This window comes from Elephantulus edwardii, unplaced genomic scaffold (genome assembly GCF_000299155.1).
Source record: "Elephantulus edwardii isolate Elephantulus edwardi_28Jun2011 unplaced genomic scaffold, EleEdw1.0 scaffold00007, whole genome shotgun sequence".
NCBI classification, from domain to species: domain Eukaryota; kingdom Metazoa; phylum Chordata; class Mammalia; order Macroscelidea; family Macroscelididae; genus Elephantulus; species Elephantulus edwardii.
The window spans coordinates 38,067,484-38,091,351 of record NW_006399757.1 but is presented as its reverse complement, the minus strand read 5'-3'; the positions used below and the strand labels follow the sequence as shown (position 1 = coordinate 38,091,351).

Sequence of the window (23,868 nt, the reverse complement as noted above, 5' to 3'; positions counted from 1 at the left end):
TGAGTGAGGTATCTCAGTCACAAAGGGACAAATGCTATATGGTGCCACTGTTGTAGAATGAGGCTGGCATTGGGGTGGGGGTAAGACTAAGAAAAACTGGATGAAATATGTTTACGGCATTGAAGTCTATGGGGGAGAGAATAGATGTAATCTTTTTAGGAGCAAATCATCAGGTCTTTCCTCCCATGGCTTCACTGGTAGGTTTGAACTGCTAACCTTTTGATTAGCAGCTGAGCTCTTAACCATTGAGTCACCAAGGTTCTTTCTTCATAGTGGAGTAAAACCCTCAACTCCTTAAGCCAGAGTCAGAACTGATTCATAGCTGTCTCTCCAGCAGGTTTTCAGAGACTGTAAATTGCTTGAAAGGAGAATGTCCATCTTTCTCTCCTGAGGTAGCTGGTGAATCTGAATTGCCCACCTTTGAGTTTGAAGCACAGTTCCTTACTCACTGAAGGACAGTAGCAAGAAACGAAGCAAAAGGGATCCTCATGGTAGACTGAATCACTTTGTGAGTTTATTTGTGGTTTCCTATGCTTTTTCAGGTATGGTGATTTCTACTTGAGCTTTACTTAAGGGAACTCTGGTGGCTTAGTGGTTAAGGAGCTCCACAGCCAACCCAAAGGCAAGCAGTTAAAACCCTCCAGCTGTTCGCTGGGAGGAGGATGGGCAATCTCCTGCTGTGGCATGTATGGCTCTGAAATCTGCTGGGGGGTGAGCTAAGAATAGGCGTTGACTCAACAGCACCTAACAACACTTGGGGTATAGTATTAAGGATCAGAAAATTTTTGGAAGTCAAATAGGAAAGGGAAGTAGAGAGTAGAGCTGGGACATTGATTCTGGATTATTTTATGAGGAGAAACACACACACACACACAGACACAGACACGAATGCATAGTGTGGGTCTATATATATGTCTATATATGTGCCTATATATACATGTGTTTGTATGTGTATGTTATATATTCCATTTCTTTCCCATAGAAAAAATCTTTAAATGTTGGAATTCTCTATGAAAATGGAAGAGCATCATATAAAACTCATAAAACACTACTACTTGTGCTAAAGTGGGGTACAGCATGAAATCCTTCCAACTACACTGCTTGCTCATCTCAGTGTTAACGGTTGAAGTCTCTCTTCTTGATAGAGTCTGATTTTGAAACCACCACATTGAAAAAAACACATCTTCCTTTAAAATTGAAGGTACCTAAGAACACAGGGTCTAAATGACACGTTTCATGTAAGATAAGCTCTAGGTAAGGATTTGACTTAATATTGGGACTAATCAAGAAAACAAATTATTTCTTCTGGGTTCCTATAAACTATACAGTTACAATTCTAGAATGTGTGTGCATGTGTGCGTACACACACACCCCCACAACAGGCTAGCCTAGCTCATTCCTGAATAACTCTTCTTATAGGAGTTAAGAACACAAGCAGCACAGATGAGAAAATCAGAGACAACAGGCATGGAGACAACTAAATACAAATCACTAGCAGCTGGATGTGTAGAAAAGGATGCATTTTACCTAACCCAGAGTTCCTACTGAGTTTCAAAGAGCTTTCCCATGGCTTTCTCATGAGCAGGGACAGTGCCTACAATCTGGGCAATTTTTTTTTTCTACATTGGTTACTATAGGGATGGATTGACTAACAAATTTCAAGGCAAAATAAACAATATCTTTGAGAACAACTCCATAGAAAGTTGTGTTTTCTACTAGGCTTTCCCACTACAATATATTGATTTATTTAGCAATTATGAAAGGATTAGATGATTTTCCCATGGGAAAAATCTAATTTTAGTTCGGGGAGGCCAGACTAGGATCTAAAAGCTATGCTTCTTAAACAAATACTTGTGTGTGTGTGTGTGAGCACATGCTATGTGCTTAGAATCAAAGTTAAGTAAAGATGAGGGTGGGGAAGGATCGAGAAATAAAACCACTGTGTACACAGGCAGCTTTCCCACACTATGTTTCCACACAAATCACACGTAATAATTAACGCTGCAGGTGCTTCAAATCGGGGGTCTAACTTTTGTGGCCAGGGAGGTTATAACAATAATAAAGTTTAATGAAAACAGGATTTCAGTACCTGGCTATAGAGTTCTACTGAGGATTCCCCTTTGAGTTGATGGCCTGTGAGGTAGGTATTGTGTGAAGATTCAATGTAGTAGTAGGAGAGGGGTAGCTGTAAATCTTTAGTGCTCTCTTGGGACTCATCATTTTTTGAGGCAAAATTATCTTTATCCATCAGGAACCTAGACAAGATAAATTTCCTTAAGACTGTATATGGAGGAAAAAAAATGTATGCTCAAAAGGAACAGGCCAAAGATATTTCAAAAATTACCTTGCAAATCCCTCAAACGACATTAGGCCCTGGTGACACATGCTAATGCTAGGCTCAAACTTCTGCAAAAGATAAAAAAGAAAGAATTATTTGGGTAAAGGAAACTTGGAGGGAGGGAGGGGAAAATGACCACAACATTTTTCAAACTGTTCTGTTCTCATCAGGAAACATCCAAACCAAATATTTAAACTAATTTAGCAGTAAGATAGAGTTTTTAATAAAAAACCACATTTATTATATATGAGTTTATATGTGAACCATATTTATTCAAGAGAAAAAATTTTCATAAGTAAAAGAGAAAAAAAAATAAGGCTGATTTAGATGAAAACAGACTGTATCAGCTTACCCAGCAGAAAACAATGATAATCATAGCAACTATCATGGAGATTGGTGGGGAGAAGTGAGATTCCTGAGGAACAGTCAGTATAGAACCAGTGGTCAACAGTGTTATAACGACCACTTAACAACTTCACATTTTTAGCATTCTCAGTGCTCAAATCCAACTGTTGAGCATCTCGGCCACTGATTGCTAGTCATTTGATATATGACACTGAAGACCTAGATTAATTCCATTGCTTGTGTTGGAACAAAATAAAGAAATAACGTACTGATTTCTCATCACAGTTGTGGGGTTAAAAAGCCTTTGGGATCTATGGTAATTATGTGTGAAACAAGAACACATATAAACCTAAGCGAAATAAATCCACTGCTGTGGTAGCAATTCTGACTCCAGTCACCTAATATGTATTTGATATTTAAAAGAAACAACAATTAAGAACATCTGTATTTCTCTCCCAGGCTTAAAGATTTTATAGAAAACTATGGATTGAACAAAAGATCAGCAGAAAGCTATTCTAACAGAGAGAGGCATTACATATACATATATGTACAAGATATGTACAAACCTGAATGATACTGAGGATTTCATCATAAGAGTAGTGTTCTCCTTGGCAATTCACTAGGAAGTCATTGAGCTGGAGTATGCCAACTCCAAATATTCCCAGGGATGTGCTCTCGACCCCAGTGCCATTTGTTACAATACTTGCTGCTGCAATGGCATCAGATATCTGCCTCTGGTTGTCCGAGAGCTGCTGTTTACTCTTAATGAACAACCCCAAATCTGAGACATTCCTGGTCAACAAATCTGAAACGGAACAACCCACAGCACAATGAGTGTGTATGGAGTTTGTCTTTCAATGTGGCTTTTCTAGGATGATTTGAATGTTGATGACTGACCCATGGGGATGGTGGGGAGGGGGTAGGAAAGACACTACATGAATGGGATGTGTTCTCTTATCCACAAGGGGATTGGCTATTTAGCATTCCACAAGGGGATTGGCTAGTCTTGTCAATAAATTGAATAGCTCCAGCTGTAGAGATAGATCTTCCCCACCAGAAAAGAGGAAAGAAACTTTCCCCAACTTGATCTTCCCCACCAGAGAAGAGGAAAGAAACTTTCCCCAACTTGATCTTCCCCACCAGAGAAAAGGAAAGAAACTTTCCCCAACTTGGTGTAGAGGAAGCAGAAAAATATAGGATATGCCTATAGGCTGCAGCAGCAGCCATGGCTGAAGTAGAAAACTGATGTGAGATGGGACTTTGGGTGGGGGTGCCAATATTTGCAGCATTGAGAACTTTGCTGGATAATTGGGGAGATGAAGCAATTATAAGACTGAGAACTTGGGAACATTTAGAACTACAAGGCTAGAGGCTAAGGTGCCTGTGTATACACTTCCGGAGCTGTCTTGACTGTATTCTGTTATTAATCTGGATTATAAACTTTTGACTTCCCCAATATGATTCTGTATAGTCTGTGAGCTATCACATCAGATTTTGGACCCAGCAGAGTAGTAAGATTGGTGTTGAGATGAGTAGAAAGAGGTATGGGAATGTGGGAGACACATCTGACCTCATGGGAATTGGTTTTGTGTTATTGATGCTGCGGATGGGGACAGTCCCCCTTTGTGATGCAGAGCTGTTCCATATGGACCTTGTTCTACAGCATGCAATTTTTACAAAATTCACTTTGGAGAGCATGCTGCTGTATAATTACTAACCTGTACAGACAAATTCTTTACTCCTCAGAGTAAATATGCCATCAACTCATGGCTTATGGCTGGTTTCACAGTTGAAAGGACAAATAATTAATCAAGGAATAAATAAAAAGAACCAATATCAAGTTTGTGCTCTAGTGGTCAAGTGGTGAGGAGTGATGCTGTCCACCTCAAGGTATGGGGTTTAAATCCATCAGCTAGCTGCTCCTTGGGAAAAAGATGGACAATCTCTTTCAGTGCATGTAAAAACCTGCTGAAAGGTCAACTATGAGTCAGTTATGATTCTATGACACATATTAACAAGACAGAGCTAGGTTCATGATCATGAAATCCCACAGACTCCAAATTAGATGAGAACAAAATGTTGATTTAATTGGGGATGTAAGACTAAATATGAACATTGGTTTTGGGTTATATTTTTATATTTTGTATATTATATTTTTTTATTGTTCTATTTTTATATTTGCAAAAACTGAAGATGTATCCAAATACTACTTTTCTATACTTTAAAAGTATAGTCACTTGACCAATGCATAGTTATGCATGCAATTCAAATTATGTACACTTTCATATTGGTTAACACGTTTAGCTTAAGGATAGTACAAGCTTTTAAATACTTAAAAAGCAATTGTACAAGGCAGTTTTACAGTTTCCACTCAGGAGAGAAGTAAAAAAAAAATAACAAGCATAAAAATGCCTGGCTAATAAAAGCAAATGCATGAGTGGTGATGATAATGGCAGTAGTGACGGTGAGGAAGATAAAAGCACTAGACATGCTGGTTAACACATGTGGAAATATGTCCTGGGTTTTCAGGTCAGAGTCCTCTGAGGAGGTCATTAAAGAATCTCCTTGTCAGAAAGGCAGATGGTTCTCTCTCAAGGCTGTGCACTCATGTGCACCTCCCTTGGATTGAGTACCCACCTGCCCGTAGGCAGGGAAAAGACCTGGTGGTTGGTTTTCAACTCAGACATATCACATACCTGGTGGAATGTAGGGAGCTCTGGGGGCCTAGTGGTAAGGAATTGTGCTGCCAAAGCAAAGGCAGATGGTTCCAATCTACCAACTGCTGGAGGGAGAAAAATGGGCGATCTTGTCACATGGGATTTACAGCCTCTGAAAACCTGCTACAGGGTCAGATATGAGTTTGACTCAACAGCACACAATGATTACTGAAAAAAGATTGTCGTCGTTGTTGTTGTTGTTGTTGTTGTGTACCGCTGAGTAGGAACCAATCCATACTGAGCCTCCAGAGGGTTTTCAGAGGCAGTTAACTGATGAGAGGAGATGGCCCATCTTTCTCCTACGGAGCAGCTAAAGGATTTGAACAGTGAGCTTTCAGGAATGCAGTACAGCTTCTGGTCACTAGGCTACCTGGGGAATATTACTGGTTAAATATTTTGGAACATATGGGCAGGCCCACTTTACACTGAATTTATTTGTCCCAAATGTCGGTAGTATCCCATCCCTGAGGACACTCTGAAATAACTCTTTATATATTTCCCCATGCACCAGATCACAGCACTTCACATGAAGCAGGCTGAAGGTTTGTGTGGTTGGAGCTCAGAACTTCAGTTTTAGTATATTCTCTTGCTGGTTGGATTTTATGACAGTTGGTATGCACAAAGTTGTATTATTAATTGAAGTTGTTATTTTTGGTTGCCACGGAGTCCATTCTAATTCATGGAGCCCTCATGTGGGTAGAGTAGAAATGCCCTCCCGGGAGCTCTGCTGGCTTAGTGGTGAAGAGTTACACTGTCAACCCAAAGGCATGCAGTTCGAATCTACCAGCTGCTCTGTGGAAGAAAGATGGCCAATCTCCCTCCCGGTGATTAACTGTCCCTGAAAACCTTCTGGAGGGTCAGTTATGAGTTGGTTCTGACTTGATGGTATACAACAAGAACAACAATAGTGCTTTTAAGACTGGGACCTTCCAGAAGCCGAGCCTATCTTCTGTGGGTTAACTGGATGGGCGCAAATGGACAACCTTTCAGTTGGTAGTTAATTGTCTCTCTCAGGTACTCCTTTCTTTGAATTTCCCATTTTCAGACAGGGAAGTCTCAAAGGAACAGCTCAGAATGCTGAACATACAAACCTAGGTCAGGTTGGAGACCACTGGTGTGTTCAACGATTGTCAGGTTGGTGTAGAGCGGGGCCGACTCAGAGCCCAGTCGGTTGCAGGGCACTGCGTAGATGTCAAAGAGATCCTTGAGGTCCTTCCGGCTCCGTACACTAGCCAAGGAAGGGATGACACCACACATTCAGTTTGGTTATAAAATTGTGGGGAGGAGAAAAAAGATGGAGAAACATGTTATACCTGAATGACTTAAACAGCTCGACAAATTCAACAAAACTCATGTTACTGTCGGAGACCATGAAGTTCTGGAAGCCCTGCATTCCTCCTTTGATGCGCCCGTGCCAGCTGCTGCTGCTCCAAGCACTACAACACAGACAAGGCCTTAATGGGCAAACCTGCGGCCTGGCTTGGCCATTCGGCTCCAACAACCATTCTTTTATTTGCAATATAAGCAAAAGGATGGACTAGAAAGTATTTAAAGTTGAGGCTATTTCCTGGTTCTCTTTTCATTTCCCTTAAAACTGAAGTACAATGCTTTCAGCAGAAATAAAACATATACTGATCACACTTCACATTGGGCAGCCTTTTTAATAAGATGACTATTCTTCCACTAATCAGAATAGTTTTTTGAGATCACAAGTTCAAAAGGGAAAAAGATAATAAAAATCCTCTCAGTTCAGGGTTTCTGAAGAAAAGCACTTTTATTTTAAAAAGCCCCAAATCACACAATAATACTCTACAGAAAATAATTCATTTTCTGCATTCAAAATTATAGAAACCCATTTGGGAAGCAATGTGTCTTGAATGTATCAATGTGTCTTTCCTTCTTCCTGTTTTAAGCAGCTCTTAGATGAAAACAAGGAATGGCTTTTAATATTAATGGAAAATGTGAGTCAGAAAAATATTAAGAGTGGAAAGAAGCCAACTCTGCCTAGGATTATATTTTGTACCTGCCAAGTCTGTATCTATTCAGTATAAAAATATCAGTCAACTCGGTCAAAACATCAGTCTAGCTGTTTCACAATCTTTCTTATTTTCCACACTAGTTCATTGACAGAATAGTATGAAGAAAATGTCAACTATGGTTTTTAGACAATTCAAGTGGGCAGGGTCTTTCTTTCTTTCTTTTTTTAAATATTTCAAGCACTGGGGTAAAAGATGGGCAGTCTCCCCCCTGTATGATTTACTGCTTCTGAAAACCCACTGGAAGGTCACCTACGAGTTATTTCTGATTCGATGGTATGTGACAACAACAACATTTCAAGAATACAAGAAAGTACAGAGAATATTGTAACAGATACCCAGTTTACTCTCCATCATGCTAACAATGCTCTCACTCATAGAAAATCATTTTGTGTTGACATTTGGAGGTGACATCTATTAATGGGATAGTATTAAAATGATTACATTTATAGTTCTTTGTAAGTATAGGCTGTTGGCGCCCAGTGTGGTATGAGCAGGAGAAAGTGAAGGTTCCAGAAGAGGAAAAAAATGTTAAGATTAAATGACTTCATCATTTACATTTCTACTCATTGCCATTGAGCTGATTCTAGCTCCTGGTAAACCTGTAAGCAGAATAAATTGTCCTGTAGGGTTTCTAAGACTATAATCTCTGTGGAAGCACAGTGCCACATCTTTCCCCTGCAGAACGGCTGGTAGGTTCAAACTGCTCGCTTTTCAGTTACCAGCCCTGCTGTAAGCACTGCATCACCAGATATTTTCATTTGTGTTTAAAGAGATAAATTCTCTGCCTCTTTCTAGTTCCAGGTCTAGCTACTGTCCATAGGAATCCATCTCCCTGGCTCTGTTGTTGTCGTTATTGTGTGCTGTGGAGTGGGAACCAATTCATAGCTGAATCTCCAGTGGGTTTTCAGAGGCAATTAATCACATGGGAGGAGACTGCCCATCCTTCTCTTGTGGAGCAGCTGATGGATTTGAGCTGTGTGCCTTTAGGATGGCAACACAGCTTCTTACCACCAGACCATTTTATTTATCATCCTAAAGATCTTAAGACTCAATCTTGCTTTTCCCTTTAATAGCGTCAAGGCTGAATATTCTTCTGCCTTCTTGCCTTTAAAATATGATTTACAATAAAATTCTTATCAATCACAAGCTTCCTTTGGAGAGACAGAAGGAGAGTGATCTTTGTGTTTGCCTGAAATTAATGGTTACAAAGCCAATGTCGGCACAGAAGATCCTGGGATCCTTAAGTGAAGAGAGAGTGCTTGTTTTAGCTTAGCTCTAGCTGAAATTTCTCTATTTCTTAAACTTTAGTGCCGGGCAGAGGGAGATGAGGGAGTTCTGGTGTCATATTTTTAAGTGCCTGGCTATTAGGTAAACAATTGATTACTAACAGAAAGGTTAGCGGTTTGAACCTACTTAGTGGCTCCACATGAGGGACTTAGAGATCTGCTCCTGTAAGAATTACAGGCTCAAAAATACTATGGAGCAGCTCTCCTCTGTCACATGGCATCGCTATCAGTCAAAATTGCCTTGACAAACCCAACAAGAGCAGCAGGAGATGAAGTAGTGTTTTGATTCACTTTGAAAGACTTTCAATATAATAGCATTTACTCTGAGACAGTAGATACTGATTCAAGTCTGTAAACAGCTTGGTCTTTACTATTATAACCACTTTTAGCCTTATATCTAACTCGTTGCAGAAGTTGCATTCATTTATCCAGAAATGTACATCATACATTACATACGAGAAAAGTGTTGAAATGCAGTATACTTATTAGCACATTCACTCAAGTAGCTTACATTGGAACTTCCTAGTTTAGTCCTCTTTCAGAGCACTGTTGTCCTCTAAGACTTTCTGCGTGAGGGGTATGTTCTCATAGCTGTAGTGTTCAGTATGGAATCCATAAGTGCCACTGGTGGTTATGTGGCACTTAAAACGTGGCCATTGTGGGGAGCTCTGGTGGCCTAGTGGCAAGAAGTTGTACTGCAATCCCAGAGGCATGCAGTTCAAATCCATCAGATGCTCTCTGCTGGAAAAGGAGGGACAATCTCCTCCTGTACCAGTCAGATCCAATTTGATGATACACGCACACAAAATAATAAAATAAATAAAATAAAATAAGAAATTGAACTATATCATTTCTAAATCCTATGTGTGCACATATTGTTCTTTACTTTGTCTGAATGATTAAACCAAAGAAAACTTTAAAAAAAAAAAAACAAAAAAACGTGGCCATTGTGATGGAGGAGCTGGATTTCCTTTTTTTTTAATTGTTGCAGAAATATCTGTCACAACATTTACCAATTTGATATTGTCTATGTGTACAGTCTAAATAATCATTAAATTGTGTAACCATTACTCTTAATCAATGTCAAATTTGCATTTTCAATCTTAATGAATTTAAATAAACTAAAAAAAACCCTCATTGCCATCAAGTCATAACTAACACATAGCTGACCTTCCAGAGTGTTTTTAAAGGATGTAAATTGCACCGGAAGAAAAATGCCCCTCTTTCTCCTATGGAGGAGCTGATGGATTTGAACTGCATGCTTTTAGGTTGGCACTGCAACTCACTACCCACTAGGACACCAGAGCTCCCACGAAATATATTGAACAGCAACTGTAATAGACAGTGCAACTGACAGGATTACAGCTTGAGTTTCTTCACTGCTGTTGTTCTCTCAAATAATTAGGAGCAATGATAGGTACTGGTGTGGATAGAATAAGTAGTATGAGAAGTTAGGAATATCAAATTAGGGGCACTTAAAATACTTTCATTTCAACTTAATTATAAATCACATGTAGAGTCAGTCTCCTCACAGACAACTAGAATACGTCCTGGCACATGACTTCAGTGACGTGAGGGCTATTCTGTTTTATCATGTCAAGGCCCCACCTGGATGGGCTCTTGTTTGAAGAAGGCAGCACAGGGGAGGACACTGGCCTGATGGGAGATGATGTCCCAGCAGACAAGCTGGGAGTCCCAGCTGTGGTCAGAGAGTGTGCTCTTCTGGAAGGGAGAGGATGAGGAGGGCTGGAGATGGCATTTGTCTCTGTCGGGATGAAAGACAGAAAAGAACTCTGATTATCTTTTCTTTCAGAAATCAGACAAAACTCAAAATGCTTTCAACAGTTGAGCAAATTAACCTAACCTATTCAGTTGATTTCCATACAAGAGATGGAAAGATATTTTGGTAAGTGGGCTAATCCAGTGATTTTACAAAGGAAAAAGTTATCAGGTCCCTGAAAGAGATTTTGATTCAATTGGTTGGGGGTGTTGTCTTGGCATCCAGACACTTTATTTCTGTATCTCATTTTGTTTTAATGAAAGTATACCCAACCAATGACACACTCCTTCAACAATTTCTACATAAATAAATCAGTGACATTGATCACATTCAAGAAGAATGGACTACCAAGCTTGATATTCTTCAAATATCTCCACCCTTAACCTTAAACTCACTGATTCCTAGACTTCCTATCCACATTGAAAATTTTTATCCTATCCACATTTTTGAATTGTCATTGTCAATTTGAATTCACACAGATAATTCTTTAAAAAAGCATAATATATATTTTACTAAGTATGATAAAGCTAACGTTGTTGTTGTTCAGAGAAGACTTCAGGGGACAATTTTGATTTAAGGTTGAAAGTTTAAAAATTATCCAGATTATTTTTTTTCTATAAGCTCTAATATCCAGTAGGGTTGAGAATCACTGGTTTAATTCATGAAACTGTTTATTTATATATATATAAAATTTTCCTTTTCAGTAATAACAAGTTAAAGGAGAATTTTCCCCTACATACTCCAAAACACCTCCTGAGTTTCCTCATCTAGTTCCTAGTAAAGGTAAAATCATCCACAGATGATCAAAAGGGCAACCTCCAAAAGGGATAAAGCTTAGAAGGCAGGAAGGGATAGAAAGAAGAGGGAAGGGTGACATGAACCACAGGAGGAAGAAGCAAGAGTCCAGTTACAACATAGGGACTGTAATCAGTGTCTTACAGCAAAATGTATGAATGGGCGAATGGTAATCTTTAATACAACTCACAATGAAAAGCTTAACAGTTTTTTTTTAAAAAAAACCCCAATGTTGTTGTTATGTGCTGTCGAGTCATTTGCGACTCATAGCGACCCTATGTACAACAGCCCTAAACTCTGCTCTGTCCTGTGCCAATCGCACTGTCTCTGACACACCCATCCCGATTACCTCAGTCACTGAATCAATCCACCTCATAGAGGGTCTTCCTCTCCTGCGCTGTCCCTCCACCCTCCCAAGCATGATGTCCCTCTCCAAGGACTAGTCCCTCCTTACAATATGTCCAAAGTATGTCAGACTAAGCCTCAGCATCCTTGCCTCCAAGGTAGCCAGGTTTAACCCTCTCCAGGATGAATCTGTTTGTTTTCTTGGCAGTCCATGGTACATTCAATACTCTTCTCCAGCACCACAGCTCAAAGGCGTCAATTCTCCTTCTATCCTCCCTAGTCACTGTCCAAAATTTTGGTTATAAGAACACACAATCAAAACAAAGAGAACCGAATCTCAGCTCTACCTGATTCTTCTTGTTCATTAATATCCTGAGGATCAGAACCACTCCGGCTTCGACATTCTTTGGATGTTTTGGCCTTTCGGGTTGCCATCTCATCATCGGTTGCCTCTCCACTCTCACCCTGAAAAAAGAAAACTCAACTTTTTTCTTTTTATACTGACACTGTTTCAATGTAGGCAGAACTCAATTCCCTGCCTTACTCACTTTCCACATTGCACTTCTACCCCAGCAAAACCAGTAAAGACTCACGTGAAGTCTAATATAGGCTTCCCATGTTATTACCATGTGACCGTGAAGCTCAGGGAGGGAGGCAGAAGAGATATAGAGTCTCTGTGTAGAGACACAATTATGAATCAGGTAGAGCTCAGCTTTACCATTAAAAACATATCATGTGAGAGATCAGCTCGCTGAGGACTTCTTAGGTACTGGACCCAGGGCTAGGGACTGCTACCCCACATGTTTTTTCATTTACACCATCATTCACCTTTATAAAATTATTGAAATACATCGCTTCGTTCATGTTCATTTTAGTTTTTTTGGTTTGTTTCTTGTTTTATTTTTGTTGTGTATCATCAAGTCGGATCTGACAGGCGCAGGAGGAGATTGCCTCTCCTTCTCCAGTGGAGCATCTAGTGGATTTGAACAATGGCTTCAGGATTACAGCGCAGCTTCTTGCCACTAGACCACCAGAGCTCCCTTACATTTTGTTTTATACAATCATTTCTGTACATTGTGTTTTATAGAATTACTATTGATCTGTTACTTTTTTAAAAAAATAATTTTTATTGTGATTTTAATGCAAGTTTACAGAAAATTTGGATTTCCTTTCATTCATTGTTGCACATTTTCCTCTCTGCCTGCCCCCAGTTCACTTTTCTTTAAAAAAAAAAAAAACACAACTGGTTTATTTACAAAGTTTGAATACATTGTTTTTCACACCAGATTGTCTCCATTTCTTTCACTCCCCCTACCCATCAAGTTGTGCAACCCTATGATTAAGCCCCCACCTCTGTACATCCTCATCCCTCTGTTTCCACCCCTTCCCCCTCCCCCTTGGATACTTATACTCATTCTACAATAATGGTTTTGTACTGTATTTGTCCTTATGGGACTGTGTTTACTCAGCATAAGGCTCTCCAGTCCCTCCCAAGTTGGGCAGTAATTTACAAAATCATGGATCATACATGCTGCATATGGTACATTGTGTGAAGGTACCATAATTTCTCAATCTATTCGATTGTGGTTGAACATCTGGGCTGTTTCCAAGTTCTTGCGATGGCAAATAATGCTGCTGTGAACATTGGTGTACCTCAGTTCTGATCTGTTACTTTTCTCTCCCATCTCAAGCCCCCCTTGCACCTTACTTACTTTTTCAGCCTCCCCCACAAATCCCCCCTTGAATCTCTGCTGTCCTAGTGATCCCCTGTTCCTTCTTCCAAACTCCTTCTCCTGTTTCATTTTTATTTTCCCCCCTCTCCTTTTTAAATAGTTACAGTTATATATCTTGTTCCTATTTGCTAATTGCAATAGTCATATTGTCTTTATTTTTCCTAAGTTGCTCCTTCCTTGTCTATTCTTCCCTTTCCTTCCCCTGCTCTTAAACTTCTCTTGTTGTTGTTGTCTGTTGCTGTTATGTGCCTTCCAGTCACTATGACTCATAGTGACCCTATGAACAATGGCTCTGAACTCTGACCTCTCCTGAGCCAGTTTAGAGTCTCTGACACATCTGACCTCACTGTCACAATCACTATGTCAATTACTCTCCTATTATCACAACAGTGATTGTATGCACGGTTTGTCCTTTTGTGACTGAGTTATTTCACTTAATATAATGCTCTCTAGACTCTCCCATGTTGTGTTGTACCTTACACATAATTCTTTTACTTTCCTTCCTTCTGCTTCATTTAGATGTTGTCCCACATTAATTCCAGGTAATCTTGAAGTAAAACTCCATCTCTTTTATTTGGCATAGTATGATTATAGATTTAAAGTTTCTACTTATAGCACAGTGTTCCCTTGCTCTGTTCAAACAACTGCTTCTTAGTATGTATAGGGTTTGTATGAGATCAATCTGGGATCCTCATTTTTCTCAATGTTAGTCATAATTTTTTATGATTGCACAATAGTCAAAACAAAAGTAACTAACTGCAACTACAATCCCAGAGGTGCACGGTTCGAATCCACCAGATGCTCTGCCGGGGAAGGAGGGGCCATCTCCTCCTGTACCAGTCAGATCTGATTTGACGGTACACGCACACAAAAATAATGAAATAAAATAAAAAAATGTAAAAAAAAAACCCCAAAAAAACCAAAAGTAACTATCTTACTGGTATTCTCTACTTTCAAGGAAGATCATGACATGAGTAATGATGTCCCTTGTGCCATGGTCTCTTTTCAATCCATCCAGCTTGAATTTCTGGAAGCTCCCTGCCAACTTATGGTTCCAGACATTTTAAGAGAATACTGAGCAAGGTTTTACTTGCATGTGATATTAATGACACTGTTTGATAATTTCCACATTCTGTTGGACTGCTCAGAGAACAAAAAACTCTGCCTTATGCAAATTATATACCTTGCTTGCAGAAAGTGAAGGAAACTGGAAGCACTTGTTGCAGAAGACCACAGACTATAGTCTTCAACATGGGTTACATCTCAAAATCAAGAAAACAAAAATCCTCACTACTGGGCCAGTAGGCAATATCATGATAGATGGAGAAAAGACTGCAGTTGCCAATGACTTAATTTTACTTGACTCCACAATCAATACCCATGGTGGCAGCAGTCGGGGAGATCTGCTATCAAGGACCTCTCCAAAGTTCTAAAGAGCAAGGATGTCAATTTAAAAACAGATCAAGTACAAGATCAAACAGATCAAAATCAAGAAACTGGTCCATGCCAGGGTATTTTCAGTTGCTTTTTATGCATGTGAAAGTTGGACAATGAATAAGAATAACAGAAGAAGTAGGGATGTCTTTGAACATGTGTTAGAGAAGAGTACTGAATATCCCACGGACTTCCTAAAGAACAAACAAGTCCGAGGAAGTGCAAGCAGGGTGATCTTTAAAGGTAAGGATGGTTAAATTTGGAGGGAGAAAGTTGAGCAATACTCCATATGATTCACGACTTCAAGGAAACCCAAGAGAGGGTTGCTATGAGTTGGAACCTAGGTGATGGCAGTCAAGTTGTGCTTGTTTTGAGCACTGTTATAATCTGAAACTACTGTTCCTTTCTAACAATTCCTGCCCACAACAGAGCTCGTTATCCAGCCCCTTGACTCCCTGAACAAGTCAAATACTTCATATCTCTCTCTTGTCTCCTCTCCTCAAGCACTTTCCCCAGCCTTACTTGCTTAGAAAACTCCTATATGTCTTTTTAAAAAAGAATTTATTTTTTAAAATTTTACATTGATTTGCCTATATGTCTTTTTTGATTTATCAGTCAACTTCCTTGTGAAGCAAGCCTTCCTTGTCTGTTTTATTTTGCACTTTCTGCTCCTACAGAATTTTACAAACAGACTCAACAAGGACCCTCATTTAGATCTCACTGTGTGTTTTCGTGCATCTGCATCCCTCCATGGACCCATCTTTTTCCTGGAGTTAATCCTGTCCCTAGCACTGGGTTCAGCACCTAGGACGTACTTAGTAAGCGACATTGTACTGTTTGCATATGGGAGATTGTTAATGCTACATGCTTGTACTTGATCTGTTTCATAACTCATCTCGTCTTCAACCCAAATGACCTGAAGTGACTTATGGAGATGTAAAGCATACAACAACCCTGGAGCACTGGGGTATATGCCTAATAAACACAGAGTAAACTCTACCCTCATGAGAATTTTCTTCTTTTTCTTGGTGGTGCTTATGCCTAGGGTGTTGTTTCTCTGCATGCTGGGCTTCTCAGCACTCTTGGCCGACGTCCCAGGGCTGGGGTTTCGAGTACTCCACCGTCTACCTCCAAACAACTCCACAGCGTGAGCCAAAGTCGGGCCTTCATACCGTCCATCCTCCTATAAAAGAACCACAGGCTGAACACATAAGGCAGCACAAGTAATGGGCAATGAACTATATTAATGGCTTCCAGTAAATTCCCAAAGGTGGAAAAACCCAGGCAGCCACAGACGTATAATGATCTGGCCACACAAGTGGCTCTGTTTTCTAACTCTGGGGACTGACTCTCAACAGGGAATTTCATCACATCCCTGCTCTGTCCCTGTGGAGTTCCAGTGATATTCCTTCACAGGGCCACATTCAATCAGGATTTTAAAAAAATGTCCCCTTCTCACTTTCAGAGAGAGGTTATATTCCAAAGCTCCCACTATAGGAGAATCCATTAAGACTTACATTAGAGTTTTGGAGGACTTGGGGTGTGTGCATGTGTATTGAGACGATTTAAGTAAAAGCAAGTTCAGTTTGCCTGGAATTGTCTCCCTACAGGTACATTTTCACCCAGGTTTGGAATGGTCTGGTTTCAAATACTGGTTATCTGGCACATGTGAAATTCACTTTGGAAGGGCCCTGGGGAGCACTGTAAATACTGGGACTAACATCATCTAGAGTGGCTGAAATCCAAGGATAGAGCCCATGGGAATCCAAACACCATGCAATTGATTCTGGGATAAATAAAAACACACCCAAGGGGCAGGCAAGGTTTCGCCGCTTCTTATTTGGCAACTCTGTGCAGCACTCTTCAAGTGAGCAGTAGCAAGGACTTATCAATTAAATGATGGTTAACGATTCACCCATAAATCTGGAAAGCCAGTTAATAAAATCACAGAGCGCTGCATATGAATGAAATAAATTCTTAATGATACTTTGCAAATTGTATGAGTCACACCTAATTCCCATGTATTGCTTTTACTCTCTGAAAACCTTTAGGGCTTTTCCTCCTTCGCAGTTTTGGTGAAGGGCTTGTAAACATATTTTGCTTTATTACTGACAATAAGAAAAAAACCAAACAGGCTAATGGTCAGTTTCTGTCCAATATTATGACTTGCAGCCATGAACTCGCATTTCCTGTATCCAGTTATCGATCCGGAGTAACCTGGGTACCTGACTAGAAGAAGTCTGGTGTTTTTTTGCAGCAGGTATCTGTGACCTATTTCCACCTTCTTTCTACTTTATCAAGACCTTTTTCATTGGGTACAGTCTTGCTACATATGTCAATCAAGGAGACCCAAATTCGTAGATGACCCAAATAAGTCAATCAGTATCTCCCCCCAGAATAGGAATCTTGAATGCGGTGAACATGGAGAATGAAAATGATTGGAGATTATCTGTCCTGATGCAGGTCTGCTGAAGAGTATTTGCTAAGAAGATACCAGAACTGACTCCAAATTAGAGTAAATATTTCATGACACAATTTGGTAATTAAAATTTACCTGCCTTATATATATATCACAAGAGACCAGAATTAAGGTTGCATAGTGGACTATACTCAGGGCGGGGGATGGGAGGGGATTGTATACCAATGAAGGAATGTTTCTTTTACTTTCAAAGAGAGGAGTGAATGGGGGGGGGGAGGTGGGCAGGGAGAAAAGTGCAACAATGAATGAATGGAAATCCAAAATATCTGTAAATGTTCATTAAAATTAATAATAATAATAATAATAGAATACCATCACCAGCATTGGCAATAGAAGTTCAGTCATTACTTCCCAAAAGGTCCCCAACTACTGGCTCTCATTCCTCAATCAAAAGTGTTCAAAAGCAAAATCAAACAAAATACATGCATCCCAAGTTGGGTTCTTTCATTTAAAATAAACATTTGAACTGGATGAAATATGTTTACGGCATTGAAGTCTATGGGGGAGAGAATAGTCTAAAAGTATTATATTTTAGGGCATTATTTTTATCGTAGGAGTACGCAATGAGGGTTGCAGAGTGGATTATATTTGGGGGTAGAGGGTGGGGTTGGTGTGTGTGTGTGGGAAAATGTGTACCAATGAAGGAGTTTTTCTTCTGCTTTTCAAGGAGAGGAGCAAAGGGGGGGGGAAGGAGGGAGGGGTTTGTGCGGGGAGAAGGGTGCAACAATGAATGAATGGAATTCCAAAATCTCTGTAGATGTTCATTGAAATGAAAAATAAACAAACTAAATTAAAATAAAAAAATAAAAATAAAAACAAAAACCCTGAAAAACAAACAAAAAATAAACATTTGGCTATTATAACAATAAAAAAATTTTACCTGCCTTATTGAATAATATATGCTGAATTTGAAAAAAAGAGTTGAAATATTGAAAGATTCTATAGACAAAAATTTGCAAGATGAAATATCAAAGAAGATATAATCCATAAAGTCACGGTACCAAAAAGAAGTGGTTACTACTCAACCATTTCTGGAGGTATCTCATATGATCAAGAACTGGAGATAATGAAGGAAAAAGTTCACACTGCACTGAGGGCACTAGCGAAAACAAGTTAGTGAAAAACTGTCTTACAAGGTTTGCTGCAATTAAAACCTTAAGGTTTTTGTTAAGACTCAATGTGTACATTATCTCATAGTTGGGAAAGTTTCTCGCAGAATTAGGCAGTGATACATGGTAAGTTATGTAACTCTCCAGGAAATGTTTTGCATGTTAAGTGATGAAATGGGACTTCAGTTTCCACAGTAGAGGTTTCCAAGGCGTTAGCTAGTTACTGACTAGTAAGAAAAATATTTGAAGTATAATGGTTTCATGTTGACTCCCTGATTCAATGAACATTGTTTATATTAACTACCTTCTTTGCAGGGAGCTCTGGTGACTTAATGGTAAGAAGTCATGCTGTCAATCCAAAAGAACTTGGTTCAAATCCACCAGCTGCTCTGCAGGAGAAAGATGATCTTCCCATGTGATTTACTGCCTTTGAAAATCTGCTGAGGGTCAGCTGTGAGTTGGTTTCAGCTCAACAGTACTTAAGAACAACAACAATGTTCTTTGCAGGTCTGATTATAACAGTGGTTAGGGTCACTGTTTTCATACCTAACAATGACAGCCCCTACAAAGAATCAGACTGCTTTAACAAAGTATGCTACACATATTCATTTTTTGTAATTTATTATGTAATGCATTTATAGTAATCCTATGAATAGCTATCATTAGTTACATATAAAATGATTGTCTATTTTATGATAAGGGAACCGGGACATGTGGAGTTTAAGTGAATGTTGTCCAGGTGGCACCGGTAGTAAGTGGCAGAGCCAGAAGCATGGACCAGTGTGTGCCCTGGAGAGTTATGCTCTGGTACCGCTTACCTGATACAGGCTGACGTACTGTTTGCGCAGCCACTGCTGTCTCTGGTCAGGGAACCTTCTCATCTTTCGCACTGCACTAGTGAGTGCCAGCAACCCACTGAAGAGCATTTTCGCTGTGTGCTTTGGTGCCACAAAGTGCAATAATCTGTTGTCTGTGGTCTGAAGCCCATACAGCAGCGTCACACCAGTCTCTGAGAGAAGCATGTTCCCCAGTTTGTTCTGAACACACACAGTGTGTATATCAATGCCGGGATGTCCCATGTACACAGCCTTTGCTGAAAACAAATCCAAGACTCCTTCCGTGAGTCCACTTACTCCAGCATTGCCCAGTAATGGGAATTTGCCAGGCTCATTTGTGTTGCTAAGCATACCAAGTTTGGCTTTCGCGCTGGCTGGGGAGGCAGTGGTGGGCTTTATCCAGGTCAAGGTGCTGTTGTCAGGCTGAAGCTGGAGGAAGCAGCGGGCAGAGAGGTGCATGTCCTGGTCATAGTGAATGACTGTGGCCCCCTGCAGCAAGAACTGGTGCACATCGGCTCGGATGGACAGCACGTACCAGGGGATGAGCTCTGTGCCGTGGTCGAAGGCCTTCTGTGGCTCTTCTGGTCCATAAGGGTCCCATTCCTTGGACTGTTCAAAGATGTCACTTTCTGAATCTAACAAATCTCCAATTATAAACCTGGTGGAATGAGACACAAATGTAGTCTGTCTTATATTCAGAAGTAAGAGCAAGTTTTTCTCTACTATATGGTTTTATTTCACTTTATTTTTTTTATCGTACTGTATATTTAAATTAGTGTTAACATATAGATAACACTAAAGTTACAGAGAAAAATAATACTGATGAAATATAACAAAACATTTGCCATGTAACTATGCTGTTTATAAATCAGTGCCATTAATTTTATTCACATTGCTGCTGTGCAGCTTTTTTACAGCTTTATTCTAAATCCTCGTGCATCACCACTGTAGTTATCTCTGGGATAAGGAAAGGAATCACAAGATCAGTTATAATACTTTTTCTATCAGTAGTAATAACCACCATCTTTCTTTCATACATTTACAAGTAGTATTTTTTATGTATTTTTTGCACTTAATGTAATCTGTGAAGGACATTTTATTACCCTTTTTTCCACTGATGAGGAAACTGAAGTTCAGAAAGAAGAGCTGCTTTCTCAAGGTTACCCAGCTCAGAAGGGGCGGAGCCACCATGGGATTCTTGTTATCTGACATGGTCTTGTGATCCTCATCACTATCTGCTAGTTAAATCTTAAGCAAAAATAATTAGCTCCATATATTGTAGCTAAAATAGGAGACAGCAAGGCTTACTGATCTGTCCCTAGATGTACCTGTTCTAATAAAAAAGATACTGAGACATTTGGTCCTATGCCAAAGTCACTGAGACATACGGTTATAGTGGCCAGATGAGTAAGAACAAGAACAACTCACTTTGACTTGATCTTGACTCTGTGTGTGTGCGTATGTGTCCCTGCACAAGTCAAAGAAATATCTGCTTGGAAAATTTAGTAAATTCCTCTCCCTGAATCAGGAACCTGAATTACTAAGGCCAGGAGAATCTTGGAGGAAGTAGGAAGAGAAATGGTACTTAACTGTGGCTCAGCTTAACTATTTTCCGGAGGAAAACTGTAGGCATTATGTAAAAGCATTTCTGGGGAAAAAAAATTCTAAGCCTTTTCTGGAGCCTGTTGCTGCTGCTCAGAGATATTATGAGCCTGGAAAAGAAGAGGGCAGTGTCTTCCTTGGCGTCAGTCTCTCTTTTCTGGTCCAAAAAGAACTGATGCCGGATGTTAGTAATTTCATTCAAAGGCATTAGCCCAGGGACTAACATCTAAAATAAAATTGACAATTGCCTGTAATGAAGTAAGTTCATTTCCAGCAGGAAACTAGTAGTTTTTGTGTGTGTGTGGTTTTGTTTTTTTTTTTTTTCACAGAAGATGTATTGAGTTTTGAGCAAATAGGTACCTGATTCTTGTAGGTACATATGACAGGTAGGCTTACAAGAAGGGGTAAGAGGGAAACTTCAAGGGTTATTTAGGAATCAAATGTGATCTATTGAATTTGCTAATGGAAATCTTATATAAGGCACCAAATGGAAAAATTGTCAACCTGGTTATATATTTCCTTAATAATGATTCATTACTTTCTACGAATTTAGCATGATTACTTCAGTATGTTTCTCTCAACTCTCATTGCTGTGGAATTGGAACCACTATTGAACTAGAGGCTCACAGTTGAGCCTGTAAGTCAGTAATATTGTTAATTTTTCGTCCTTGAAGGCACCGGTGTATTCTAACCTCTAGAGAGGTATGGTCTTTGGGTTAGCAGCGCAACTCCCTAGAGACTGGGCCACCAGAACATGCTTGCCTCCAATCTTTTCAGATAAAATGAAAATCTCTCTCTTTTAAAAAGGACTGTGCCTTGTAATAAAACCCAGTGTTTACAATTGCTTCTGGTAAACTCTTGCTTTTAACTAATTGGCCTCATGGATAAGAAGTGGTGCTGCCAATCCAAAGGCGGGTTATTTGAACCCTCCCAGGTGCTTAGCAGGAGAAAGATGGGCAGTCCCTCCCCCTAATGTGATTTATGTTGTTGTTAGGTGTTGTCAAGTATGACTTTGTGATCGTCTCTGCTCACAGGTTCCTTTCAAAGGAGTAATCACTTGCGGTAAGGAAATGATTATTGCTACTTAAGTAGTTTCTCTTCTTTCATTAGATAGCTTTCAGTATGACTTCACAAGCTTTAAATTTTAATTCCCCAAGCCTGCTTACACAAAGGTCTGAAGAATAGGAAATGGAAGCCAAACAGATGATGAAACATTAGGAAGAGGACAAAGGAACAAGTAGGAAATTATGAATAAAAGTCTCATGAGAAGTGATGGGATGATGCAAGATGTTTAACACATGAAGGAACCCAATGAGAAGGAAGGGACGCCAAAAAAAAGCTCAATGTTTAGGTCCCTGAGACTCATAGGGAGCAGCCTTGGAAAGCATGCTTGCTTTCTGCTTGACTGAAATCTTGTGTCTGGCTCGTCACCATTTGACTTCTGGTTCTATGAACTTGACCTAGAAGTCTACCATACTACTTGCTTAGCTTGGTTTCATCTGCCTGCAAACCAACCACCTGATCTTGGCTTCATCAATGCCTATAGCTATGTGGTCAGGAGAAACCGCTTGCCTGACAACAGCCTCACAGACCTGGGACTTGCCTGCCTACACAAGCATGTAGCCATTTCCTTGAGATAACCCTTGCTCTCTCTCTGTATGTATGGTTCACTGGTTTTGTTGCTCTTTAAGACCCAGCCTAAACCAGCCATGATTTAAGTATTCTGTGGTAAAATGAAGGATGATTACTCTTTCCTTTCGCCAATAAGAAGCTCAGAACAAAATTCAGTCACTATATGCAAGTGAAGAGAGTTCTGGAGGCTTAGTAGTAAGGAGCCGTGCTGCTAATTCAAAGGTGCAAGGTTGGAATCCACCAGCTGCTCCACAAGAGAAAGATGAGAAATTCTTCCCGTGTGATTAACCGCCTTTGAAAATCCGCCCGAGAGTTAGCTATGAGTCGGTTCCAACTTGATGGAATACAACATATATAGGTGAAGAGTATGGGACATCTCATGGACTGCCAAAAAAACCCCAAAGAAATCTGTCCTGTAGGAAATGTAACTAGGTTGCTCCTTAGAAACAAAGACGGTGAAAACTGGTCTTACATTCTACGGGCATGTTATATCAGAAGGCACCAATTCTTAGAGAGAGAAAATAAGATGTTCAATAAGATGGGCTGACACAATGACTAACAATGGGCTTGAGCATGGCGTATGATGTGTATGACAAGGTTCCTATCTGTTGTTCACAGGGTCCCTAACTAGAGTCCTAGTTTCCTTGATAGTACATAAAAACAACCACCACCAAGACTGCAGGGTAGTTACAGAGCCTTGGTAACGAAGTGGCACATTATATCAGGCTGCTAACTGAGACATAGAAGTGTGATTCCATCAGCTGATCGTCAGGAGAAGGATGGATAGTTTCCTCACATAAAGAATTTCAGCTTTCTGTGAAACCTGACGGAGGGTCTCTTCTATGAATTGGGACTGATTTGATGGCAGTGGGTATATTGGCAGTGGAGCTGTTAGTAAATGACTTAAAATGAATCCAAATCCTTGTGAGACATTTGAGAATCTAGGTTAACACCAGAGCACCAAGCATCTGGGTGTCTCACGGGAGAATGAGCTAAAAAGTCATGAAGTTTGGAAGCAAGTCCAAAGACTGGGGAAACCTAGAATTTAGGTTTTCTTCCCTTAAAACACAACGGCTTGATGAATTGAAACAAAAGCTGATGCTCAGTTTTGTGTTCACAGGTGATTCTAAGCAATGGGCTCTACAATTCCAAAGAAGAGTGTGACATAGTTTTCTAAAAACACTGTCATCCCTCCAGTCACAGGTTGTGTGTGCACAAATGCAAAGAGGCAATAAGAAAACGCTTGGTGAAACACACAGCAATTCTGCACACGTGCACACACACACACACACACACACACACAAGCACGTGCACTCTGAGACCGCTGCACTGTGTAACTCAAGAATTCTGACTACAAAGAAATCATTTTGGTGGCAAAGATATCAAAGCTAGTAGGTG

The 23,868-nt window shown here is 39.9% G+C and overlaps 1 protein-coding gene across 1 annotated transcript in view; it reads right to left on the bottom strand.

Moving 5' to 3' along the window:
* The window catches only part of PLCE1 (phospholipase C, epsilon 1), a 248,531-nt gene that overhangs the window by 55,250 nt on the left and 169,413 nt on the right, over window positions 1-23,868 (bottom strand). Inside the window, 9 exon segments of the mRNA XM_006903774.1 lie at window positions 2,090-2,255; window positions 2,345-2,406; window positions 3,250-3,488; window positions 6,492-6,628; window positions 6,714-6,836; window positions 10,334-10,490; window positions 11,993-12,110; window positions 15,813-15,995; window positions 19,219-19,894. Of these exon segments, the coding sequence (XP_006903836.1) occupies window positions 2,090-2,255; window positions 2,345-2,406; window positions 3,250-3,488; window positions 6,492-6,628; window positions 6,714-6,836; window positions 10,334-10,490; window positions 11,993-12,110; window positions 15,813-15,995; window positions 19,219-19,894 (1,861 nt within the window).